Source organism: Gobio gobio (genome assembly GCF_949357685.1).
Source record: "Gobio gobio genome assembly, chromosome: 16".
Taxonomy (NCBI): domain Eukaryota; kingdom Metazoa; phylum Chordata; class Actinopteri; order Cypriniformes; family Gobionidae; genus Gobio; species Gobio gobio.
The window spans coordinates 50,941,907-50,968,393 of record NC_137109.1 but is presented as its reverse complement, the minus strand read 5'-3'; the positions used below and the strand labels follow the sequence as shown (position 1 = coordinate 50,968,393).

General features: G+C 37.0%; 2 protein-coding genes across 3 annotated transcripts in view; both read right to left on the bottom strand.

The window, feature by feature from the left end:
* LOC307140282 (neuronal acetylcholine receptor subunit alpha-9-II) overlaps window positions 1-26,487 on the bottom strand; it is a gene marked incomplete at both ends in the record, with an annotated part of 56,208 nt that overhangs the window by 12,049 nt on the left and 17,672 nt on the right. Inside the window, one exon of the mRNA XM_079839666.1 lies at window positions 9,123-9,268. Within this exon, the coding sequence (XP_079695792.1) occupies window positions 9,123-9,268 (146 nt within the window). The remainder of the gene's footprint in view (window positions 1-9,122; window positions 9,269-26,487) is intronic.
* On the bottom strand, window positions 14,933-26,220 carry ube2ka (ubiquitin-conjugating enzyme E2Ka). 2 transcript variants are annotated; one of them, XM_079839723.1, is made up of 7 exons: window positions 26,100-26,220; window positions 24,646-24,739; window positions 21,683-21,741; window positions 21,339-21,421; window positions 20,003-20,102; window positions 17,306-17,434; window positions 14,933-15,165 (listed from the first exon to the last, which is right to left on the bottom strand). In XM_079839723.1, the coding sequence occupies exons 1-7, from the start codon at window positions 26,169-26,171 to the stop codon at window positions 15,091-15,093; spliced, it is 612 nt and encodes a 203-aa protein (XP_079695849.1). In that variant the 5' UTR covers window positions 26,172-26,220; the 3' UTR covers window positions 14,933-15,090. The 2 variants fall into 2 exon arrangements, with proteins under 2 accessions (XP_079695849.1, XP_079695850.1); XM_079839724.1 differs by having other exon boundaries at window positions 20,003-20,094; window positions 26,100-26,195.

Below are 26,487 nucleotides of genomic sequence, written 5' to 3'. Positions count from 1 at the left end.
CATCACACACACACACACACATGTTGGGTTTTCATGTTTTATGGAAGATGTTTTCCTCATAGGGACCTAAAAATGTCCCCACAAGGACGAGGATTTCGGATATTACCATCTTTGTGGGGACATTTTGTCCCCATAACGTAGGGATTACCAGTCCACACACACACACACACACACACACACACACACACACACACACACACACACACACACACACACACACACACACACACACACACACACACACACACACACACACACACACACACACACTCTCTCACAAACACTCACTGTGTCTGTAGCATTAGCTAGGCCTATATGATGTTACTAAAGGTCAGTTGAGCAGAGACACTCAGACTGCTGTTAATATTAGATGCAAACAGGAGACAGAGACAGAAAGAGAGAGTGACTGAGAGAGAGAGAGAGAGAGAGAGAGAGAGAGAGAGAGAGAGAGAGAGAGAGAGAGAGAGAGAGAGAGAGAGAGAGAGAGAGAGAGAGAGAGAGAGAGAGAGAGAGAGAGAGAGAGAGAGAGAGAGAGAGAGAGAGAGAGAGACGATGGCTATATCACATGTGCACTCTTAAAACCGGAGGTTCTTTATCTATGGCTCCACGAAGAACTTCTAACAACTATAGAACCTGTTCATTGCACAAACGGGTTCTTTAGAGTGAAAAAAGTTTATTTTAAAAACTGATCACTGAGGTTCTTTGGGGAACCAAATATGTTTCTTCTATGGCATTGCTGCGACAACCCACTTTTGGATCCTTTATTTTTACGAATGTATGATCTTGCATGATTGACCGTTATTTATTTATATTTATAAAATATCATATACATCTAGCATCTGTAAAACTGCTTTCTACCATCTTAAAAATATATCTAAATTACGGCACATGCTCTCAATGCCAAATGCTGAACAGTTAGTTGATGCGTTCATGACCTCAAGGTTAGATTATTGTAATGCTCTACTGGGTGGTTGCCCTGCTCGCTTAATAAATAAACTCCAACTGGTCCAAACCGCAGCAGCTCCAGTTCTTACTAGAACCAGGAAGTGTGACCATATTAGCCCAGTTCTGTCAACACTGCACTGGCTGCCTATTAAACATCGCATATATTTTAAAATCTTGCTTATTACTTACAAAGCACTTGAGCGAGCTCTTAACACATTATCCTCCATCACTTCTACTGCGCTCTCTAAACTCTGGCCAGTTGATCATACCGAGAATATCCAAATCAACTGCAGCCGGTCGATCCTTTTCCTATTTAGCACCTAAACTCTGGAACTCTTCCTAACATTGTTCGGGAAGCAGACACACTCTGTCAGTTTAAATCTAGACTAAAACACATCTCTTTACTGTGGCATACACATAAAACACTTTTAAATGAAATGATTGTTAGGCTGCATTAACTCAGCCGGAACCGGGAACACTTCCCATAACACCTGATGTACTCGTGACATCATCAGAAGAACGGCATCTACGCTAATGATAGTCTCTCTGTTTTATCCCGAGGTTTACTGCAGTCAGCCGGATCCAGGCCGTATCCAGATCAGATGGTGGACCTGCGCTCAGAGAAGACCAACACATGACCATCACATGACCAACACATGACCAACACATGACCAACACATGACCAACACATGACCAACACATGACCAACACAAGACCAACACATGACCAACACATGACCAACACATGACCAACACATGACCAACACATGACCATCACATGACCAACACATGACCAACACATGACCAACACATGACCAACACATGACCAACACATGACCATCACATGACCAACACATGACCAACACATGACCAACACATGACCAACACATGACCAACACATGACCAACACATGACCAACACATGACCAACACATGACCCCGAAGTGACTGAGAGAGCGTGAAACTGCCTCATCGACACGGCATCCTCAATAAACCCGTCTCCGGCGTGATGACTCTGATCTTTCGTATATTCATATTTAATAATTGTTTAATCGACACGGCATCCTCAATAAACCCGTCTCCGGCGTGATGACTCTGATCTTTCGAATATTCATATTTAATAATTGTTTAATCGACACGACATCTCAATAAACCCGTCCCCGGCACGATGACTCTGATCTTTCTAATATTCATATTTAATAATTGTTTAATCGACACGACATCTCAATAAACCCGTCTCCGGCGTGATGACTCTGATCTTTCTAATATTCATATTTAATAATTAATTAATCGACACGACATCCTCAATAAACCCGTCTCCGGCGTGATGACTCTGATCTTTCGTATATTCATATTTAATAATTGTTTAATCGACACGGCATCCTCAATAAACCCGTCTCCGGCGTGATGACTCTGATCTTTCGAATATTCATATTTAATAATTGTTTAATCGACACGACATCTCAATAAACCCGTCCCCGGCACGATGACTCTGATCTTTCTAATATTCATATTTAATAATTGTTTAATCGACACGACATCTCAATAAACCCGTCTCCGGCGTGATGACTCTGATCTTTCTAATATTCATATTTAATAATTAATTAATCGACACGACATCCTCAATAAACCCGTCTCCGGCGTGATGACTCTGATCTTTCGAATATTCATATTTAATAATTGTTTAATCGACACGACATCTCAATAAACCCGTCTCCGGCATGATGACTCTGATCTTTCGAATATTCATATTTAATAATTGTTTAATCGACACGACATCCTCAATAAACCCGTCTCCGGTGTGATGACTCCGATCTTTCGAATATTCATATTTAATAATTGTTTAATCGACACGGCATCCTCAATAAACCCGTCTCCGGCATGATGACTCCGATCTTTCGAATATTCATATTTAATAATTGTTTAATCGACACGACATCCTCAATAAACCCGTCTCCGGTGTGATGACTCCGATCTTTCGAATATTCATATTTAATAATTGTTTAATCGACACGGCATCCTCAATAAACCCGTCTCCGGCGTGATGACTCTGATCTTTCTAATATTCATATTTAATAATTGTTTAATCGACACATCATCCTCAATAAACCCGTCTCCGGCATGATGACTCTGATCTTTCGAATATTCATATTTAATAATTGTTTAATCGACACATCATCCTCAATAAACCCGTCTCCGGCGTGATGACTCCGATCTTTCGAATATTCATATTTAATAATTGTTTAATCGACACGGCATCCTCAATAAACCCGTCTCCGGCGTGATGACTCTGATCTTTCGAATATTCATATTTAATAATTTTTTAATCGACACGGCATCCTCAATAAACCCGTCTCCGGCATGATGACTCTGATCTTTCGAATATTCATATTTAATAATTGTTTAATCGACACGGCATCCTCAATAAACCCGTCTCCGGCGTGATGACTCTGATCTTTCGAATATTCATATTTAATAATTTTTTAATCGACACGGCATCCTCAATAAACCCGTCTCCGGCATGATGACTCTGATCTTTCGAATATTCATATTTAATAATTGTTTAATCGACACATCATCCTCAATAAACCCGTCTCCGGCGTGATGACTCCGATCTTTCGAATATTCATATTTAATAATTGTTTAATCGACACGGCATCCTCAATAAACCCGTCTCCGGCGTGATGACTCTGATCTTTCGAATATTCATATTTAATAATTTTTTAATCGACACGGCATCCTCAATAAACCCGTCTCCGGCGTGATGACTCTGATCTTTCGAATATTCATATTTAATAATTTTTTAATCGACACGGCATCCTCAATAAACCCGTCTCCGGCGTGATGACTCTGATCTTTCGAATATTCATATTTAATAATTTTTTAATCGACACGACATCCTCAATAAACCCGTCTCCGGCGTGATGACTCTGATCTTTCGAATATTCATATTTAATAATTTTTTAATCGACACGACATCCTCAATAAACCCGTCTCCGGCGTGATGACTCCGATCTTTCGAATATTCATATTTAATAATTGTTTAATCGACACGGCATCCTCAATAAACCCGTCTCCAGCGTGATGACTCTGATCTTTCTAATATTCATATTTAATAATTGTTTAATCGACACGGCATCCTCAATAAACCCGTCTCCGGCGTGATGACTCTGATCTTTCTAATATTCATATTTAATAATTGTTTAATCGACACGGCATCCTCAATAAACCCGTCTCCGGCGTGATGACTCTGATCTTTCTAATATTCATATTTAATAATTGTTTAATCGACACATCATCCTCAATAAACCCGTCTCCGGCGTGATGACTCTGATCTTTCTAATATTCATATTTAATAATTGTTTAATCGACACATCATCCTCAATAAACCCGTCTCCGGCGTGATGACTCTGATCTTTCTAATATTCATATTTAATAATTGTTTAATCGACACGCATCCTCAATAAACCCGTCTCCGGCGTGATGACTCTGATCTTTCTAATATTCATATTTAATAATTGTTTAATCGTCACGGCATCCTCAATAAACCCGTCTCCGGCGTGATGACTCTGATCTTTCTAATATTCATATTTAATAATTGTTTAATCGACACATCATCCTCAATAAAACCGTCTCCGGCGTGATGACTCTGATCTTTCTAATATTCATATTTAATAATTGTTTAATCGACACGGCATCCTCAATAAACCCGTCTCCGGCGTGATGACTCTGATCTTTCTAATATTCATATTTAATAATTGTTTAATCGACACGGCATCCTCAATAAACCCGTCTCCGGCGTGATGACTCCGATCTTTCTAATATTCATATTTAATAATTGTTTAATCGACACATCATCCTCAATAAAACCGTCTCCGGCGTGATGACTCTGATCTTTCTAATATTCTTATTTAATAATTGTTTAATCGACACGGCATCCTCAATAAACCCGTCTCCGGCGTGATGACTCTGATCTTTCGAATATTCATATTTAATAATTGTTTAATCGACACATCATCCTCAATAAACCCGTCTCCGGCGTGATGACTCTGATCTTTCGAATATTCATATTTAATAATTGTTTAATCGACACGGTATCTCAATAAACCCGTCTCCAGCGTGATGACTCCGATCTTTCGAATATTCATATTTAATAATTGTTTAATCGACACGGCATCTCAATAAACCCGTCTCCGGCGTGATGACTCCGATCTTTCGAATATTCATATTTAATAATTGTTTAATCGACACATCATCCTCAATAAACCCGTCTCCGGCGTGATGACTCTGATCTTTCGAATATTCATATTTAATAATTGTTTAATCGACACGGCATCCTCAATAAACCCGTCTCCAGCGTGATGACTCTGATCTTTCTAATATTCATATTTAATAATTGTTTAATCGACACATCATCCTCAATAAACCCGTCTCCGGCGTGATGACTCTGATCTTTCTAATATTCATATTTAATAATTGTTTAATCGACACATCATCCTCAATAAACCCGTCTCCGGCGTGATGCAGGCACGGCGTTATACTTTTCAACTGGCCCACCCAAAACTTTTCTTCAAAAAACAAAAAACTTTTAATATAGGCCTATTTTAATTTTTTCAAGAATAATTACAAATCTGCAAATAAGCTCATAATTTGTGGCAAAATAGTTTAAATGTTTAGTTTTCAAAACAATTTTTAAAAGTATGTCTATTTTGATGTTTCTGCGAACAGTAGGCGTGTTTCCATGACAGATTTGCACAAAACTTTTGCGATATTTTCTAAATGTCGATAAAAAACAATTGCGAAATAACAGAGTTTCCATTAACCAATGTTATATGCGAGTAAAACTTTTTTTTTCCCTCTCGTAATAAATCATTCCAAAAATTATGCCACGTATGTTGGTAGGTTTATGTATAGGCTATATCCATAATACATAATTATTATCCAATTAAATATTAATGGCAAGGAAAGCGCCTTATCCTACTTGAGCGTTTGTGCCATATGAGGTGTTTGTGTGTGTTTCTCCCTCAGATCTGCTTCAAGGTCTTGATAAATTGTGGCATGTCTTTGTTTAGAATCCAGTATTCCTGTAATTCTGTTGTCTTTTGAGTTTAATAAAGAACTCGTCTTCTTCTGTCCGCGTCAGAAAGATCGATGCTACGGTGACGCATATCTGCCACATATTCTTTTTTTTCCACTCAATTTTGTCGTAATAACGAGATATGTTGTTAAAATAGACTGTGAAGTTTGGATTTTTCCCTTAATTAGACCTATAGTGTAACAACTTAAAATAGCCTACTCCGTCATTTATGGTATTGTAGCTTGTCTATGTGCAACGTGTTGTAGAATATTTAAGTTTATTTATTATTAAGTTGTGTATTTGTTTATTATTATTATTATTACTTGGCTATGTGCATATTTATTTAGAACATTTAGTTAATTACCGTTCCCTATAGTCGTGTTGTAGTCACCACCAGAGAAGAGCAAAATGTTTCATTTGCATAGTGGTAACTCAAAGTTGTTGTTTTTTGACCACTTCGTTATTTTGGCTTGGAAATATGAACTGAATTTAGAAATGCTTTTGAAATAAAAAACTTTGTGTTTAATAAACAAAATAAATTTTTGTGCAAAATAATCTGTTCCCCGAGTCCACAGCCTTTGTTGTTATGAGTGTACACAAATAAAAGTAGACAGTTTATAGTGTATAATTATGTCTTGATCTTATCTGTATCGCTAAAAATGCCGGAGAATTGTGACATAAAGGAAAAAATGCGCCGCCGCTTTCGTCGGACAGAGGGTTAAAAAAAAACATAGCCTATTTTGTTTCATAGTTAGACTATGTTTAAATATTAGCCTATAACATAATTTTTTTATTAAATAATTGGTCTGTATATTGAATAAATAAGAAGTTTTCTTGTTTCCTTAAAACAATTAAACAGGTTTGTCAAATATTCGGGCTCATGATATACAAGCAGAACTACACTTTGTTTGGGGAAATATTAGATTCCTGACCCTTTTACAGTCTCTAGGCCTTATAGAGAGATGCGCTATTCTCTATTATGTAAGCACAGACAATATAAAAGTATATTAGTCATTTTAATTAGGTTAAACAGGGATTTGATAACATGTCTAATTTAAGGCCCACCCACAATTGGTCTGGCCCATCCAAAACTGGAATCCTGGCGCCGTGCCTGGCGTGATGACTTTTTCCGAATATTCATATTTAAAGGGTTCGTTCACCCAAAAATGAAAATTCTGTCATTAATGACTGAGCCTCATGTGGTTGGACACCCGTCAGACCTCCGTTCATCTTCAGACACAAATGAAGATATTTTAGTGTAAATCTGATGCTCTGAAAGGCCTCCATTGGCTCAACTTTACACTCTCAAGACCCTTAAAAGACACTAAAGACTAAAGTTACAAAGTCCATCTCACTACAGCGGCTCTACAATAACTTTATGAAGACGAGAATAGTTTCTCTGTGCGCAAAAAAACCCTAAATAACGACTTACATAGTGATGACGATTTCAAAACACGGCATCATGAAGCTTCGAAGCGTTATGAATCAGTGAGTCTAATCATGATTCGGATCGCGTGTCAAACCGCCAAACTGCTGAAATTTCGCGATTCAAACTGCTGAATCGACTCACTGAATCATAACGCTCCAAACCGCTGAATCGACTCACTGATTCATAACGCTTCAAACCGCTGAATCGACTCACTGATTCATAACGCTCTAAACCGCTGAATCGACTCACTGATTCATAACGCTTCAAACCGCTGAATCGACTCACTGATTCATAACGCTCTAAACCGCTGAATCGACTCACTGATTCATAACGCTCTAAACCGCTGAATCGACTCACTGATTCATAACGCTCTAAACCGCTGAATCGACTCACTGATTCATAACGCTTCAAACCGCTGAATCGACTCACTGATTCATAACGCTCTAAACCGCTGAATCGACTCACTGATTCATAACGCTCTAAACTGCTGAATCGACTCACTGATTCATAACGCTTCAAACCGCTGAATCGACTCACTGATTCATAACGCTTCAAACCGCTGAATCGACTCACTGATTCATAACGCTCTAAACCGCTGAATCGACTCACTGATTCATAACGCTCTAAACTGCTGAATCGACTCACTGATTCATAACGCTTCAAACTGCTGAATCGACTCACTGATTCATAACGCTCTAAACTGCTGAATCGACTCACTGATTCATAACGCTTCGAAGCTTCATGATGCCGTGTTTTGAAATCGTCATCACTATATAAGTCGTTATTTAGGGTTTTTTTGCGCACAGAAACTATTCTCGTCTTCATAAAGTTATTGTAGAGCCGCTGTAGTGAGATGGACTTTGTAACTTTAGTCTTTAGTGTCTTTTAAGGGTCTTGAGAGTGTAAAGTTGAGCCAATGGAGGCCTTTCAGAGCATCAGATTTACACTAAAATATCTTCATTTGTGTCTGAAGATGAACGGAGGTCTGACGGGTGTCCAACCACATGAGGGAGAGTAATTAATGACAGAATTTACATTTTTGGGTGAACTAACCCTTTAATAATAGCCTCATCGTCACGGCATCCTCAATAAACCCGTCTCTGGTGTGTTGCCTCCGATCTTTCGAATATTCCGATCCATTATGACCTCTGACCTGTAAAGTTGCCAGAATAATAATCATAGGCTGTTTGTTAATTGGCCAGAGGAGAACTGCCCCCCCGACTGAGCCTGGTTTCCCCAAGGTTTATTTTCCTCCATTCTGCTCCTGATGGGTTTTGGGTTTCTTTGCCACTGTCGCCTTTGGCTTGGCGTGCTCAGTTGGGGACACTACATTTTTCAACTAAATATCGAAATAAATCTAATTACTGAACTAAATTAAATACATCAACTAAATTACTGATCTAAAGCCCACACTGTCACTGTATGATAATTGAAATGAACTGATGACATCAGCGTTTTTTCCAGAATGGCTGAATAAAATTATGCTGCATTATTTTCCTGTTTAACACTGTAAAGCTGCTTTGAAACAATCTGCAACAATAAATAAAGTTGACTTGACTATAGGAGTGTATGATGTCGCATGATTGACAGCTGTGAAAAACTCACTTTTATGTCATGGCTAGTTGTTCTTCTACTAACACACACCGGTTTCCCAGCACTAATGCGATACTGACCATGTCTTTGATCTGAGACAGCGTGACCTGCAGCGTGACGTTCAGGGTTTTGTCTGTGTCATCCACCGGTCGTAGAGCGGACGAATAATTCTCCATCAGATCATTCAAGAGTTTGTGTGCGTATCGACCCTGAGCACAATGAGCTGCTGAACACACACAAATACACACACACATGCAGAAACGTGTGAGAAATCCCTCCAGATGATCAGCACATGATAAATGAACAGAAAAGCCATGTATATTTAATGAACTAACCCCTGAGTGGGTCACCAGGAACCATCAGTCTCCAAAAATACATGATCTAATGACCATTACTATCACTCATGACCCTTGATATATGACAATATTAATAAAATATTCACTCTAAATGATTCTGAAGCAGCCAATTTGATTAGAACAATAACCCAGTTATTTTGCTAATGTATTTAAAACATTATCTCTGAACATTTTGTCTTGGTTATCCATTGTATCATTCCTCAAACATTATGAGAATGTTACTTTTGAATGTTCACTGAACAGCAACATTTAAAAAAAAGTCAGAAAATGTTTCAGAAAAACACTCCAAGAACGATGTATAAATAATAGTGTTTTTGTTCATACATTAACCCTTCTCCGGCCCTCGCTTGGGAATTACACTCTCCACAGACCCCAGGCAACAAAATGTCATTTTGAAACAAAACAATAGTTTTTTTTAGAACAAATATTATTTTACTCTGTTTATTAATGTTTTTACTCAACATCTGTGCCATTTTGGGAGTATTTATCACATTTTTTAAATTTATATAAATAAATAAATAAATATATTTTTTAATGGATTTTCACACAAAATCAGTTTTTTATGTATAATTCACTTTATAAAAGACCCAAATTTCTAACTTTCATTCGTGGGGATAATATAGATAATTTGACATGGTTTAGTGTAAGATTTTTGCCCATCTTTTGGAAAATACAGTAAAAAAATAAAATAAAAAAAAAGCAGTAAATGTCTGCAGAGCTCCACTTTCAGTGGATTCATATCTAAATGTTATGAAATCACATTTATAACAATTAAAATTGATTAATTTTGTCAAAGTTTAGCATTTTTTTGTGCTGAAAAACTCTTTTTTTCAATGAAGTTACATTACGATTACAATCAAACCTGAACAAGAGAGAAGTTGTTGTCTTTAGAGTTTATCATTTATTTCAAACATCTGATTTTCTTCTAATTCTACACATTTAATCTACACTTTAGTTACTCACCGTAACAGAACAAAAATGAACAGAAACGAACAGTTATATTACATATTGAGTAAAAAATACACAACATGAACATCAAAATGCAATGAACTGAACCGCAATAACAAATGTGTGTGTGTGTGTGTGTGTGTGTGTGTGTGAGCATGATCATTTTGCATTGTGGATGCTTTATGCATTGTTGGAAGTGTGCCACTTCATTTCTGTGTGTGTGTTCTGTGTTGTTTCTGTTTTTGAGGATGAATTTTGTCCATTTTCTAAGACCCTGAGTGTGACTTTTTTTGTCACACAAACATAAAAACAGAATCAATCCAATTATTTTTTTATTTGTAGATCTAGAGAGTGTTGACCACTGTACAAAGTCTCATGCCATTTGGACAAAGGGAATTTTTTTTTTCATTTGAGCAAACGTCCTTTGGGGTCAGAAAAGACCGGAGAAGGGTTAAGAGAACCAGAACGTTAGCTAAAGTACTGAGAACGTTTTCTGTTAGCTGGGAAGATTATTCAAACTGAACAAAAACTATATTCGTAATATGCAAAAAAAAAATCTTGTTATGGGAATGAGCCGGTTGTAACAACAGCACTGTTTGTAATAAATATGGGATTTCTAAGCCAGTTTATAAATATGAGAATATAAAGGTTTAAGACATTTAGCACACAAACACACACAAAAACTTACTCTCTCCTTTGTGTAACAATATTAAAACATTTAGTTATAAAACACGTCTAATTTAAATCATTTTAAGTAAAGACAAGTTTTAAAGCTTAAAAAAAGAACACATATCTGTCAATGAAGTCAGAAAAATAAACGTAATTCAAAGAGAAAACATGATGATTGTTTCAGACCACACACTGAAAAAAGATCTTTAGATTCAAAGCAAAAACTTTTGATACATTTTTCAGAAGAAAAAAAAGTAATTTTGCTTCTCAAGTAAATAATTTCTATGTTTCTGATCAGAGAACATTTAAAAATAACGTTTTCATAACTTAATGGGAAGATTGGGAACGTTAACAAAACATTGTTGTTATCTGTGAGGAACATATTTCTTAGTTACCAAACCAGCTAGGAATTAATATTAATGTATAATCTGTTTATGCTAGCGCTGTCAAAAGATTAATCGCGATTAATCGCATCCAAAATAAAAGTTTGTGTTTACATAATACATGTGTGTGTACTCTGTTAATTATTATTTATATATAAATACACACACAAGCATAAAACATTTATATTTATATAGATTATATAAATGTATATACATGCAAATATTTCTTAAATATATACATGAATGTGTGTGTATTTATATATAAATAATAATTAACAGAGTACACACACATATATTATGTAAACAAACTTTTATTTTAGATGCGATTAATCGCGATTAATCTTTTGACAGCCCTAGTTTATGCATATCTCACCTTCAATGAGCAATAACGCAGAGAAGAACAGCATCTCCAGGCAGATCCTGTCCATCACCCTGAGCAGAGATCAGCCCCTCGGCAGATCAGCGGCGGTTCTGCGCTCCTCTGGCCCGTTACGCGCGGGGTCCGCCGTCACTGGAGCTCCGGGTGTCGCGTTGCGCTCCGGGTAACCAGACGCGCCGCTATTCAGCTGTCAATCATGCGCCAACAGGTGGGCAGACAGGTAACAGAGATGAAGACGGGAATGACACCTTTATCATTAGCAGTGTCCTGAAATAACACGGGGGCGAAATGCAAGCCCTTTGGTTCGGTTTTAGATGTTCATAGAGCGGTGTGTGAGAGCTGCGGCTCGGGAAGGTGGAGTTTATCCATCCTTTCAGCGCAAAGATACACATCTAGCCAACAGAAACACGACAAAACGGGCGGAACCCGAGAATCCTGCTCGGTTTGGACTGGAACCAGAGAACCGTGTAATACTTGGTGCTTTCATATAAACAATGGTATATCACATCACTGTAAACTGCTTTAAAAAATACCGAGGTAAAAATCCCCACATGAAAAAATACTATATTATAGTAAAATTACTCTAGTAAATACTATAGTGTTTTTGAACTATACTATAGTAAAGATACTACAGTAAATTGTAGTATATTATAGTATTTACTACACTTTGTTAATTTACTGAAGTATCTTTACTATAGTACAGTTCAAAAACACTTTACTAGAGTAATTTTACTATAACATACTATAGTATTTTAGTATAGTAAAATTACTCTAGGAAATACTATAGTGTTTTTGAACTATACTATAGTAAAGATACTTCAGTAAATTGTAGTATATTATAGTATTTACTACACTTTGTTAATTTACTGTAGTACCTTTACTATAGTACAGTTCAAAAACACTATAGTATTTACTAGAGTAATTTTACTATAATATAGTATTTTTTCATGTGGGGATTTTTACCTCGGTATTTTTTAAAGCAGTTTACAGTGATGTGATATACCATTGTTTATATGAAAGCACCAAGTATTACACGGTTCTCTGGTTCTCACCCACATGAAAAAATACTATAGTATATAATAGTAAAATTACTCTAGTAAATACTGTATTGTTTTTGAACCGTAATGTAATCAATAAAATTAACAAAGTGTAGTAAATACTATAATATACTACAATTTACTGAAGTATCTTTACTATAGTATGGTTCAAAAACACTATAGTATTTACTAGAGTAATTTTACTGTAATATTTTTTCATGTGGGTCAAACTCAACATAGTATATAATAGTAAAATTACTCTAGTAAATACTATATTGTTTTTGAACCGTAATATAATCAATAAAATTAACAAAGTGTAGTAAATACTATAATATACTGCAATTTACTGTAGAATCTTTACTATAGTATGGTTCATAAACACTATAGTATTTACTAGAGTAATTTTACTATACTAAAATACTATAGTATATTATAGTAAAATTACTCTAGTAAATACTATAGTGTTTATGAACCATACTATAGTAAAGATTCTACAGTAAATTAACAAAGTGTAGTAAATACTATAATATACTACAATTTACTGAAGTATCTTTACTATATTACGGTTCAAAAACACTATAGTATTTACTAGAGTAATTTTACTGTAATATTTTTTCATGTGGGTCAAACTCAACATAGTATATAATAGTAAAATGACTAATAAATACTATATTGTTTTTGAACCGTAATATAATCAATAAAATTAACAAAGTATAGTAAATACTATAATATACTGCAATTTACTGTAGTATCTTTACTATAGTATGGTTCAAAAACACTATAGTATTTACTAGAGTAATTTTACTATAATATACTATAGTATTTCTCATATTATTACTATGGTACCGTCTGAAAATATAATCAAAAATAGCCCAAAAAACATGGTACTAAAGATGTTTTTGGCAATGTTGTAAACACTGATATACATCACAGACAACAAATGTAATACTGTTATGCTCATGTACACCAATCAGGCATAACATTATGACCGGTGAAGTGAGTAACACTGATGATCTGTTAGTGGGTGGGATATATTAGGCAGCAAGTGAACATTTCGTCCTCAGAGTTGATGTGTTAGAAGCAGGAAAAATGTCCAAGCGTAAGGATTTGAGCGAGTTTGACAAGGGTCAGAGCATCTCCAAAACTGCAGCTCTTGTGGGCTGTTCCCGGTCTGCAGTGTCAGTCTCTATCAAAAGTGCTCAGAGGAAAGAACAGTGTTGAGTTTGAGTCCAAATTCCCCAGATCTCCATCCAATCGAGCATCTGTGGGATGTGCTGGACAAACAAGACCTCACGACTTACGGGACTCGAAGGATCTGCTGCTAACATCTTGGTGCCAGATACCACAGGGGTCTAGTGGAAGCCATGCCTCGACGGGTCAGCAAAAGGGAATAACACAATATTTGGTCATAATGTTATGCCTGATCGGCGCATCTATGCCCTCTGTATGTTTTTGTGCGGTCAATGCAAAACACAGATCATCCAAACATCACATGCTCAGCCATGAAACTAGCGTTTATTTCACTATTCCACAAAGCAATAATAAATAAAGGCATTGTCACATTGCTTTAATTTATACAGACTTTAATAGCTTTATTTACAGATGAACTCTCGTCTTTCGTATATTTGTGTGTGTGTGTGTGTGTGTGTGTGAGTGTGTGTTTTCCAGTCTTGAATGTTTGAGATTAACATCTATGAGTGAAGGTACCATTTTTGACACTCTGTAGATGTAAAAATGGGCCAATGATTGTGCGGGAGGGAGAAAGACTGCAGTGCTGATTGGGTGTGGGCATGAGGGGGCGGGGCTACAGTCAGATTGCCGGACTGTTCTGAGGGAAATGATGATGATGATGATGAGGAAGATTATAAGAGAGAAAGAAAGAAAAAAGGCACATCCAAACCAAAATAAGTAAACAAAAGAAAGAAAACGAAAGGAAATGTATCTTTTACTCGCGCTCATGTTGTTCCAAACCTGCATTATTACTGCTAAATTACTTTCTTTGAGACAGAGCAGCGTGAACATTCAGCTAAACGTCTCCTACTGAAGAGACACACGTTTAGAACAACATAAACATGACGCTTTCCTTTTGGGATGGACTATTTTGAGTAAAGGAATGGATAGAGAGAGAGAGAGAGAGAGAGAGAGAGAGAGAGAGAGAGAGAGAGAGAGAGAGAGAGAGAGAGAGAGAGAGAGAGAAGGGCTTGTGAAGAAGGGAAAGGAGGAGATTTGAGGGTGGGATTGTGTCAGATAAGGTGCTTTGGCCCCTCAGGTCGGACTCAGTTGCTGAGCAACAGTTCTGTCGCCGTCTCCACATCCCAGGATTTCGACGAAAGCGCAACTATTACTGCGTTCTGCAGAGAGGAAGAGAGGAAGAGAGGAGATTCAGAGGGAAGGAACAATTTCTACACCTCCATGCATTATCACATTAGTGGCTTCTAAATCATAGCATGAGCATTTGTTTGGGCCCTATGATTTCTGTGGAGAGGAAGGGGCCGTCCCCAAACTGTTCCCACAAAGTCGGGAGCATGAAATTGTCCAAAATGTCTTAAGAGTTCCTCTCACTGTAACTAACTTCTGAAAAACAACCCCACCCCATAATCCCCCCTCCACCAAACTTTACACTTGGCACAATGCAGTCAGGGATTGGGATTGTCAGACAGAGAAGCGTGATTGGTCACTCAGAGAACACGTCTCCACTGCTCTAGAGTCCAGTGGTGGCGCGCTTTACCCCACTGCATCCCTTCTTGTCATAAACACAGAAACTCAAAGGTCTTCACGGCAACCCGTCAAAATAAAAGTTCGGCTAACTTGAGAAATACATCACTTGTTTAGATACGTCTCAATTAATAATAATACTAACACTAATGTAATAATAATAAATGATCAAAACTTTATTTTTTAAGTAATAAATTAAGATTTTTACCATAAAAATGTTAAAACAACAGAATTTCGGAAATATATATATATATATTTGAGATAAATTGTTTTTATGAATTAATTAGACATGCTTTTTGATCATTAAAATGAAATCCAGAAAACTTCAAACGAATTTGGTATTTTGGTCATTTTTGTTCAACTTTATTATTGTTAAATTGAATAATTTCATTATTTAAATTAATAAGACATGCTTTTTGATTACTAAAATTTAAATGTAAACAATAAAATGGGAGTCCAAAAAAATCAAAAACTGAAAAGTTAAACGTAATTTGGGAAAAAAATAAAACCCTAATTTGTTTATTCTTTTTGGACAAATATTTAGCATAAAAGGTTCTCTCAAAGTTATGAACAAACGTTGTCCCAGCAACATTCACAGAAAGTTTGTTCAGAGTTACCTGGTCTTTAATATTGTTCTCAAAACGTCAGCACAGAAATATTATTTATAAATCGTTTTTTTCCCCCGGAACATTTTAGTTGGGATGTTTGTCAGAGAACATTTTAACCCTCTGGTGCTCATTGGTCATTTCTGACCGGAAATTCTAACCATTCCTGTTTTAAAATGTTAAAAATCACAGCTTCATCGGAATGATATGAAACTTGGTGACTTTTCTAGCATTAGGACTGTAAACACACAAAAAGGGCATGAAAATTGAGGGCATGATTCGAGCATGCTAATTGGTCTTAAAAAAAATACTCCCACTTGTGCTCTTCGGTCAAAAATGACCACCATAGGAAATAAATGGGAAATCTGCAAAAACACAAATTCACAGAAAAAAAAATCTATTTCTAACAAAAAAAAATATATATAAAACTTTATAATAAATAGTCTTTGAGATTTTTTAAATATATATTCAAATCCATCAAAAAAAAATAAATAATTAAATGTGTTGAAAAGAGAACTAGTGAATTCTCAAGCCTCTCCATAGAGACCTCTAGTGGTCACACACATGGTTGCAGGATTTCTTAAATCATTCCAAAAGAGGCTAATCTGCCTTCAAAAAAATATATTTTGAAGGCCTAGTCTCTATTTTAACCTGAAAACTGCAATAATTAAAAAAAAAAAAAAAAATTACAAAAACTAATTTTTGTATAATTTTCAATGGCAAAAATAGACCATAATTATTGCATAAATATAAAAAAGTACCATCAAATCATCTCAAAATACAAAATTAAAAAGAAAAAAATATTATTGAAGAAAAATAAATTGCATTGGTTTTACTGGAGTGGAGGAAGTTTAATTTTTCGGTGTCCGGGAAGATGACCAATGCAACCCCTAAACCAAGAGCAGCAGAGGGTCAAAGTAACGTTCCCATAATGTTTGAAGAATGATACAATGGAAAGTTCCCTTCACGTTCACTTAACAAACATCCAGAAAACATTCAAAAATAATGTTTTCATAACTTAAAGGGAACGTTGGCAAAATGTTCTTTTGTTTGTTAGCCGCGAGTGGTTTGTGACGATTCTATTTCAACTTGGAGAACAATCCAAGAAATGCGATTACATCCTGTGAGCCCGCTGTGGTTTTAGTAAATGTGTGTGTGTTTGTTTACTCACTTTCTCAAAGCCCATAGCGCAGAGTTTGTCTATTTTGCGTGTGTAGTCCAGGCTGGAGACGGGAGCTCCTGCGTAAACATGTGACCAGAGTCGAGCCGTCTGTTTGAACATCTCTGGGTTCTGTTTATACTGTGAGACAGGAAACTATATTAGCTAGTAAATATGAGTTTTTCTAGCAGATAACTTTCCGAATGTCAGTCACACATGTAAAACTATGATGGTGCAATACTGTTCAAAAGTTTGAGGGCTCTCTTCTGCTCATGAATCTGATCATAACTCCAGTATCAGTGTAATATTCCTCCAGTGTAGATCAGCTGTTCTCTATGTGAATATACAGTAAAGTGTCATTTATTCCTCATTCCTCCAGTCTTCAGAGTCACATGACCCTTCACTAATCATTCTCATATGAGGATCTGATGATCAACACACATTTATGATTATTATCAGTTCATATTTCTGTGGAAACTGTGATACATTTTATTTCTCATGATTCTTTGATTAATAAAGTTCAAAAGAACAGCATTATATACACACTGGTCATATAATTAGAATATCATCAAAAAGTTGATGTATTTCACTAATTCCATTCAAAAAATTAAACTTGCATATTATATTCATTCATTACACACGGACTGATATATTTCAAATGTTTATTTCTTTTCATTTTGATGATTATAACTGACAACTAAGGAAAATCCCAAATTCAGTATCTCGGAAAATTAGAATATTACTTAAGACCAATACAAAGAAAGGATTTTTAGAAATCTAAGAAATCTAGGTACTAAGTCCTGTTGGAAAATGAAATCTGCATCTCCATAAAGTTGGTCAGCAGCAGGAAGCATAAAGTGCTCTAAAACTTCCTGTTATACGGCTGCGTTGACCTTGGACCTCAGAAAACACAGTGGACCAACACCAGCAGATGACATGGCACCCCAAACCATCACTGACTGTGGAAACTTTACACTGGACCTCAAGCAGCGTGGATTGTGTGCCTCTCCTCTCTTCCTCCAGACTCTGGGACCCTGATTTCCAAAGGAAATGCAAAATTTACTTTCATCAGAGAACATAACTTTGGACCACTCAGCAGCAGTCCAGTCCTTTTTGTCTTTAGCACAGGAGAGACGCTTCTGACGCTGTCTGTTGTTCAAGAGTGGCTTGACACAAGGAATGCGACAGCTGTTTTGCATACGTCTGTGTGTAGTGGTTCTTGAAGCACTGACTCCAGCTGCAGTCCACTCTTTGTGAATCTCCCCCACATTTTTGAATGGGTTTTGTTTCACAATCCTCTCCAGGGTGGGGTTATCCCTATTGCTTGTACACTTTTTTCTACCACATCTTTTCCTTCCCTTCGCCTCTCTATTTTAATGTGCTTGGACAGCCAGCCTCTTTTGCAATGACCTTTTGTGTCTTGGCCTCCTTGTGCAAGGTGTCAATGGTCGTCTTTTTATTTTCCCCATGATGGTGTAGCCTTCAGAACTAGACTGAGAGAACATTTAAAGCCTTTGCTGGTGTTTTGAGTTAATTAGCTGATTAGAGTGTGGCACCAGCTGTCTTCAATATTGAACCTTTTCACAATATTCTAATTTTCTGAGATACTGAATTTGGGATTTTCCTTAGTTGTCAGTTACAATCATCAAAATTAAAATAAATAAACATTTGAATAATATCAGTCTGTGTGTAATGAATGAATATAATATACAAGTTTCACTTTTGAATGGAATTAGTGAAATAAATCAACTTTTTGACGATATTCTAATTATATGACCAGCACCTGTACATGACGCATCACGATTCCTGTCTTTCCTTCCCCAAATTGAATACGTCTTAATGACGATTTAAGAGTTTTTAAAGTCACCATGAAATCAAAATAGACAATTCTTGTTTTGTTTTTTTAAAGCTACACTGTGTGATATTTTCCCCCATCTAGTGGTGAACTTATAAATGACCATCCAGTGAATATTAGTTTCTGTTCCTCTCAATTCCGATTTCGTTTTAACTCCTACGGTGGCCGAATTAGTCCAAGATTAACATGGCTTCCAGTTCGACCTCGTCCACATTAGACACGGTGCCATCGAGTGTTAAAACGCCAAAGGCGAAGCTTGAATTTACGGGTATGTCCCTCTTTGGCTAATGTACTTTCAAGATGGAGGAGCAACATGGCGACCGGCATTCGAACCCTCACCCGTATGTGTTTACAATGGCATATTATAAACTTACGAGAATACTTTATTACTTGAAAGAAGTAAATATACATTAATGAGCACATATATTTTTGAAAGAACTAAGTGTTTTTAGCTAAGAATAAACTAAAAAACTTACACAGTGTAGCTTTAAATACTGAATATTGCGGTATTTATTCTAATTGATTTATCGGTGCACATCATTATGGTGTTAAATTCATGTTCATCTTGAATCAGAATATCTTCCCCTCTCTCTTCATCTCTTCTCTGATGACTCACATGAGATCAGCCAATAGCAAACCACCACCATCCAATCAATTCCCCACAGACAAAATCAAGCCCCGCCCTACATTTGTTCTTGTTTGAAAAGCATTTCACTCAGATATACGGCACAACAGAGAAAAAAAGACGAGCGCAACTTCAGTTTCATGACCGACTTTAAGGACCCATGGGGCCGCTTTACCACTAGAGGTTTTGCTATACTATTCCCACATTCCCGAAACAAGCTCACATTTACCTGATTGGCGACTACGGCGTCCTGTGGATCATCTGGTTCAGCGGCGGCCAGAAGAGCCTGTAGTGAAAGTAACACTGTTCGGAGGGTCATGGCTGCCGCCCTGAAACACACACACACACACACACACACACAGCAGAGATTTCATCAGTTTCAGTGTTCACCGTTGCACTTAGAGCGTGTCCGAATCCACTTTTGCTAGTTTAACGACTGGAAAATGTTCACCCGGCGCATGTTCCATAAGACGATAGACACAGATGCGAAATGTGGGGAGAAATCCATTTGATTGTACTTTAAATGAGAAATAATTGCAGTGCTCTGTTCTTCCGCTATAGAGTTAGAACCGGTGGATGCGGTTTACAGGCTTCATAGAAAGACAATGTCGTGTGTGAGCAGCAGTGAGACGTGTTTGCGGTCCAAATATCACAAAATGAGAGGCAACGAGAAACACAAAGACGTGGAATAAAACCTCATCATGTTTTAAAGAAGAGTGGCTTGATTAAGTGCTGGAAATAACAGATGATGGACACAGCACGGTCACAAAACACACATTTACAGTTACACACACACACCACAAGTGTAGCGTGCAAACTCTGAACACCAAAGTAACACACATCAGTTTAAATAGATGTGTGTGTGGTTTGGGTTTCAGTGATGTTTAGATAACTATAAAAGAGTTCACATGTTCCCTTGAACATATTTAGCTATTAGATCTATTTAATTACTTCCATTAGTTTTTATATTATAGGCTATTATAATTGTATTATTATAGTGTAAGCTTAATAAAGAATTGATCTCTTGTTTAGGGATCCTTGCCATTAAAACTTTTGAAAACCCCTGATGTAGAAAATCTTGGAAATTCATAAGCAATACTCAAACATTAAATATAGATGGTTTAATGCTGCCTGTCGCCAATACATGACTGTAGAAAAACACCACCCCAGTTTAACCGCTTAATTATTTTCATATTATATTATAAAGAATTGAACTGTCCTGGGGGATATTTTAATAGTATTTCTTGGAAAAGAAGACTACAGTTAACAGCACTGTAAAATGTGCTTATTTTAGTGACTTCTGAATTAATTTTTTTATTTTACTTAATATATCACTAAGTTACATCAATGGTTAAATAAAATAGAAATGGCACATTAAAGTTAAAAGTTATGACTGCATGATGAAACCACTTTTTTTGTGTGTGTTTACAGATGCCGTACAGGTAAAGAATGTTTTGCTCAGGTGAACAAAATGTCCGCCCAATAGAGAAAAGTTTTGCTCAGCGAGAAAAGAAATTAGAGCCGAGTGTGTGATGGGCTCTAGAGTGTGTTCAGTAAGATCTTACCACTGGTCCTTCAGGATGTCCAAGCAAATGGCACCTGTTACTGAGCTGATGTTGGGATGCCAGATCTTTGTTATAAACCGAACCTGAAAAACATCAGCGGACAAATGGAATTAATACCTGAAGTGAGACAATGTGATTCAGTTTCAATTCAGGAAATTCAGAGATTGAATTCCTCAGAGATTGAATGTCTTTTATCCTCCGTTTGAATTAAGTCGGTTTTTCTGACCCCATTGGCAGACCTTTGTTCTTGTTTTAAGTATTAGTTTTTGATCATTTGTCTAGAAAACGTAATATCGTCAGTGATTTAGCTTCTCCAGTACACTCACGCTGCTCTCGTTACTCACCTTTGGTGGATTAAACGGATATGTCTCTGGAATTTTAATTTCTAGCTGATATCTGCCACCTACAAAACATAAAATCAAAACAATATTATGAAACCAACATCATATCTACTCCAGTAAGCATGCAAACATATGTCACCAAGACGTCATCTGAAATGTTTAGAAACATCAAATAAACAAGTACATGAATTTAGACTTCACAACTGATTGTCCTTCCAATGCTAGAAGGGAAGATTTTAGAGATGTGACACTAATGCACACTAGCAAATGTTCCCCGGGTGGATGTAATATCAGGAAGATGGAGGTTGAAAATAGCACATAGATGAGACTGTGCACAATATCAAACACTGATTGCAAGTATTGAAGAGCTTATGATGCATGATAATAAATTACAAATCATCTGTATAAAGATGATACCTAGCATTGGGAACGTTATTTATATACAAAGGAAATAAAATGGGTCCCAGTACAGACCCCTGAGGGACTCATTTAGAGGACTCATTAAGGAATCTCTTTGAAGGAATGTCATGATTAACTGTGTCAAAAGTAGGGTTGGGAATCGTTGATTCCGGGTCCATTAAAATGATTAAACAACTAATAAAAAATACAACACTAGGGTTGGGAATAGTTTGAATTTTAACAATTCCGATTCTGCTTAAAGGGTTAGTTCACCCAAAAATGAAAATTCTGTCATTAATTACTCACCCTCATGTCGTTCGACACCCGTCAGACCTCATCATATTCGGAACACAAATGAAGATATTTTAGTGTAAAGCTGATGCTGAGAAAGGCTTCAGATAGGCCTCCATTGGCATTCAGTACATTTACACTCACAAGACCCATAAAAGGCACTTAAAACGTCGTTACAAAGTCCATCTCACCACAGTGACTCTACAATAATTTTATGATGCGACGACAATAGTTTTTGTGAGCAAAAAAAATCTAAATAACACCTTTATCCAACTTTTTCTGGTCTTCCGTGTGTGTCTCCACGACGCATGCGCGAGAATATGACGTAGATCCGGCGTTCGGGAATCCATGAAATACACACTTTAGTCTCATTTTGAGCACTACGCCGAGACCTAAAGCACGATCAATGTAGAATTCAACAGCTTAGATACGCGCGTCTTCCTCTGCTTGTAAACAAATCTCTTCTGGGTCATGTGTCCGAACGCCGGATCTGCTCATATTCTCGCGCATGCGTCGTGGAGACACACACGGAAGACCAGAACAAGTTGGATAAAGGTGTTATTTAGATTTTTTTTTTGCGCACAAAAACTATTGTCGTCGCATCGTAAAATGATTGTAGAGTCACTGTGGTGAGATGGACTTTGTAACAACGTTTTAAGTGCCTTTTATGGGTCTTGTGAGTGTGAATGTACTGAATGCCAATGGAGGCCTATCTGAAGCCTTTCTCAGCATCAGATTTACACTAAAATATCTTCATTTGTGTCTGAATATGAACGGAGGTCTGACGGGTGTCCAACGACATGAGGGTGAGGAATTTTTGGGTGAACTAACCCTTTAACAATTCCTAATTACGATTCCAATAAGGTAAAAAAAAAAAACATTAGACATTTTTCACATTTATTCTAAGTCTTGATGCAAAACATTTCATTGTAGCTGAAAACCATGATCAAAAATCAACAGGCTAGGAACTTTTGCCTATGGACCCATCCCTAGTCAAAAGCCTTCGATAAAGGCCCTTTCACACTGAGCGCGATTAAACTGAGCGAATGTACGTCGTCTTGAATCGAAAAACAATAGATCCCCATGGAGCCATTCACACCGGGCGCGATCAATCACAGCAAGATTATTTTCCCGACCAGTGTGTCGTTTTCTTCCGTGCATGTGTTATGAGTCAGTCATGAGCTGTCAATCATATTGTGTGATCATAACTCCTGCCCTTCCGAATGACAACGTTGTGTTCATTTCCTCATTCCGAACATAAACATCTGAGAGAAACACTTCTACAGATGAAACATGAAGTATGTGTTTGTCATGCGGCTCGGGGTATTTTTTATATCAATAAAGAATGAGAAATGCTTACATGAAGAATGCTAAGCAGGTGTAGCATCTAGTTTATAATAACACTACAAATAATGCACGTCTGCCCTAGTGTTGTCAAAAATGTAAAAAATGACGATACCAGCATTTCCCTCTAGCATTTTGAGTGCTGCTGAACGGATTTTTAAACACCTCTGATTGGCCGTTGTGTTCACGCGCTCAACATATATGTCTGTGATTGGATGACAATGAAATTACGCTTCAAAAACATGCTGTAAATAGACATCTTTGACACTCTTCACCAAGCGCTTACATGGATCCACACACACAGCCATTGTAGCCAATCACAGACATGTTGAACGTGTGAACACAATGGCCAATCAGAGGTGTTTAAGAATCCCATCAACAGCGAGGGAAATGTTGGTATGTCACATTTTTAAAATTTCAGTACCGACTTAGTACCGAAGTCAGTACTTTTGACAACACTAGTCTGCCCATTTTTAAAAAAAATCAAAATCCACTTTGGATCGCAGTTGGAAAGTTATTTAGTTTCTGTGTAGTACCAAACTTTATTTATCTACAGACAAGGTTAAAGCCAAATGGGAAAACCTATGAGATACGTGAGGAAAAATGGATGCTCGGTCAGCGTTACATATCGTGCAGACGTGAATTAGCTGAAGGCAATCAATCGTTTCACGGTCTACGATTCGCTTAGCGCTCAGTGTCAAAGAGCTAAGCAAATTTTATTTACAATCGAAGGCATTAATAACCTTGCCAAACACTTTAATAACAGCAGTAACGGTCTGCATTCTAAAACCAGATTGAAAACAATTTATTTCCACAACAATATATGTGCTATTGGCATTAAATAGAGCAGATATCTTGAGATGTATGTGTGAGATCAGGTAGGCTAGGACAAAACCACACTCAATAGATCAGAATAATTCATTTTCTCTCGCCTTCATAAGGTGTGTCAGGCGGTCCTGCGATTTCTCCCCTCAGTTCGGTGAAATTCTCATCCACTAAATCCACTTTGATCTGGTTTTTACTCGTCTGTGAAAATAAAGAGAAATGTCAGTAAAATTAGTCAACAAAACATTTTAAAAAATAAAAATCCATTCCACAGAATTGGCTGCTATCGTCCCCAAAATATGAGCAGAAAATGCCTAAAAAAGTCTGGATTAGGATTCCAAGGTTGAGACGCTATCCGTTTTCTTGATGCCCTCAAAAATAAACACAGACTCCAAAATTTGAAGTCAAATCTTGAAATTTAAATGGCAAAATCCAGAGTCAAAACCCCAAACTTCGCAACTGAATCCATATTTAAAAGGACCAACTCTTGCAAAAATATTCTTGAAAGGGTCTCTCAAAATTTTTGTTAGCTGGGATAGTCAAGTCATGGTAAAGTGTGGTATCAGAAGTATGCTAGTAATATAACATAAAAAACATGATGGTTTTAGTACAAATAAGTGCCAAAAATACCATATCATATTCAATACTATGGTATTTTTGGCACTTATTTGTTACTGACAGTTGTGACAACTTCACAAAGCCGCACTGACAGCTCACTAGTTTGTTATACCCAAATATCATGTAAATTAAAGCTTAATGTAGGATCAGAGATTTAGTCAATTCAGTTCAGTAAAGTCCTAAAGTTTTCAATTCGTTCAGACTTGTGTTAAAAGTTTCACACAACACTCAATAGCCTACACACATTCACATCATCACACGTTTATTTAAAGCAAAACATTAATCACAAATTGAGGTTTTCATGAACATTAATGTTCGTTATACAATTATAATAATCCTCAATCTTATCATTGTTGTGATTCTGTCGATGCTATATCACATCCTTAACAAAACTACCATAAAAGTTTAAAAACCTGTCAGCAGACATAAATTAACCCAAATATTAACTTAAAATATAGTTTTAACGTCAAATGTAAGCGTAAATGAGTGTGTTTATGTAGCACTAGCCGGCCTTCAGTTAGCATGTGGCTAATCTCTCTCACACACACAGGCCTTTATTTAACACCATACACACGCATGAATACACATCAAACCACTGCATAAACACAATAAGCACGTAAGAATCGATTAAATAATCACATTTAAATCCCAGAGATGTGTTTTGGCTCGATTAGACACGTTTAAACGCGGTTCGGCCTGAACGGGACAGATAAACATCCCATAATATTCCCCCAAATCGCCTATCTGACACCACAAACACACATTAAACTGCATTATCTCAATGCACGGGACAAATCACGGGTGCCGCGGATTCGGTCCGGATCAGCCGCATGAGTCTGATCCGTCCATCATCTCACATGATTAAATGCACATGTGTGAGTCATATGGCTTGATTGACAGCTGTCAATCTGAATGCACACATGTGTGTAGGTGTTGAACGAACCTCTTCGCTTTTCAGAACCTCTTTAAACTCCCGTTTGATCCGCTGGACCGCGATGTTGGCCATGCTGTTCATACACCACCACCACCAACAACACACACACCTCTCTCTCTCTCTCTCTCTCTCTCTCACACACACACACACACACACACACACACACACACACACACACACACACACACACACACACACACACACACACACACACACACACACACACACACACACACACACACACACACACACACACACACACACACACACACACACACACACACACACACACACACACACACACACACACACACACACAGCTGTGCAATAAAAATAGCAATAACAGTACAGTTTATGCACATGTACATGAAATGTATTTGTAAATAAAAGTAATAAT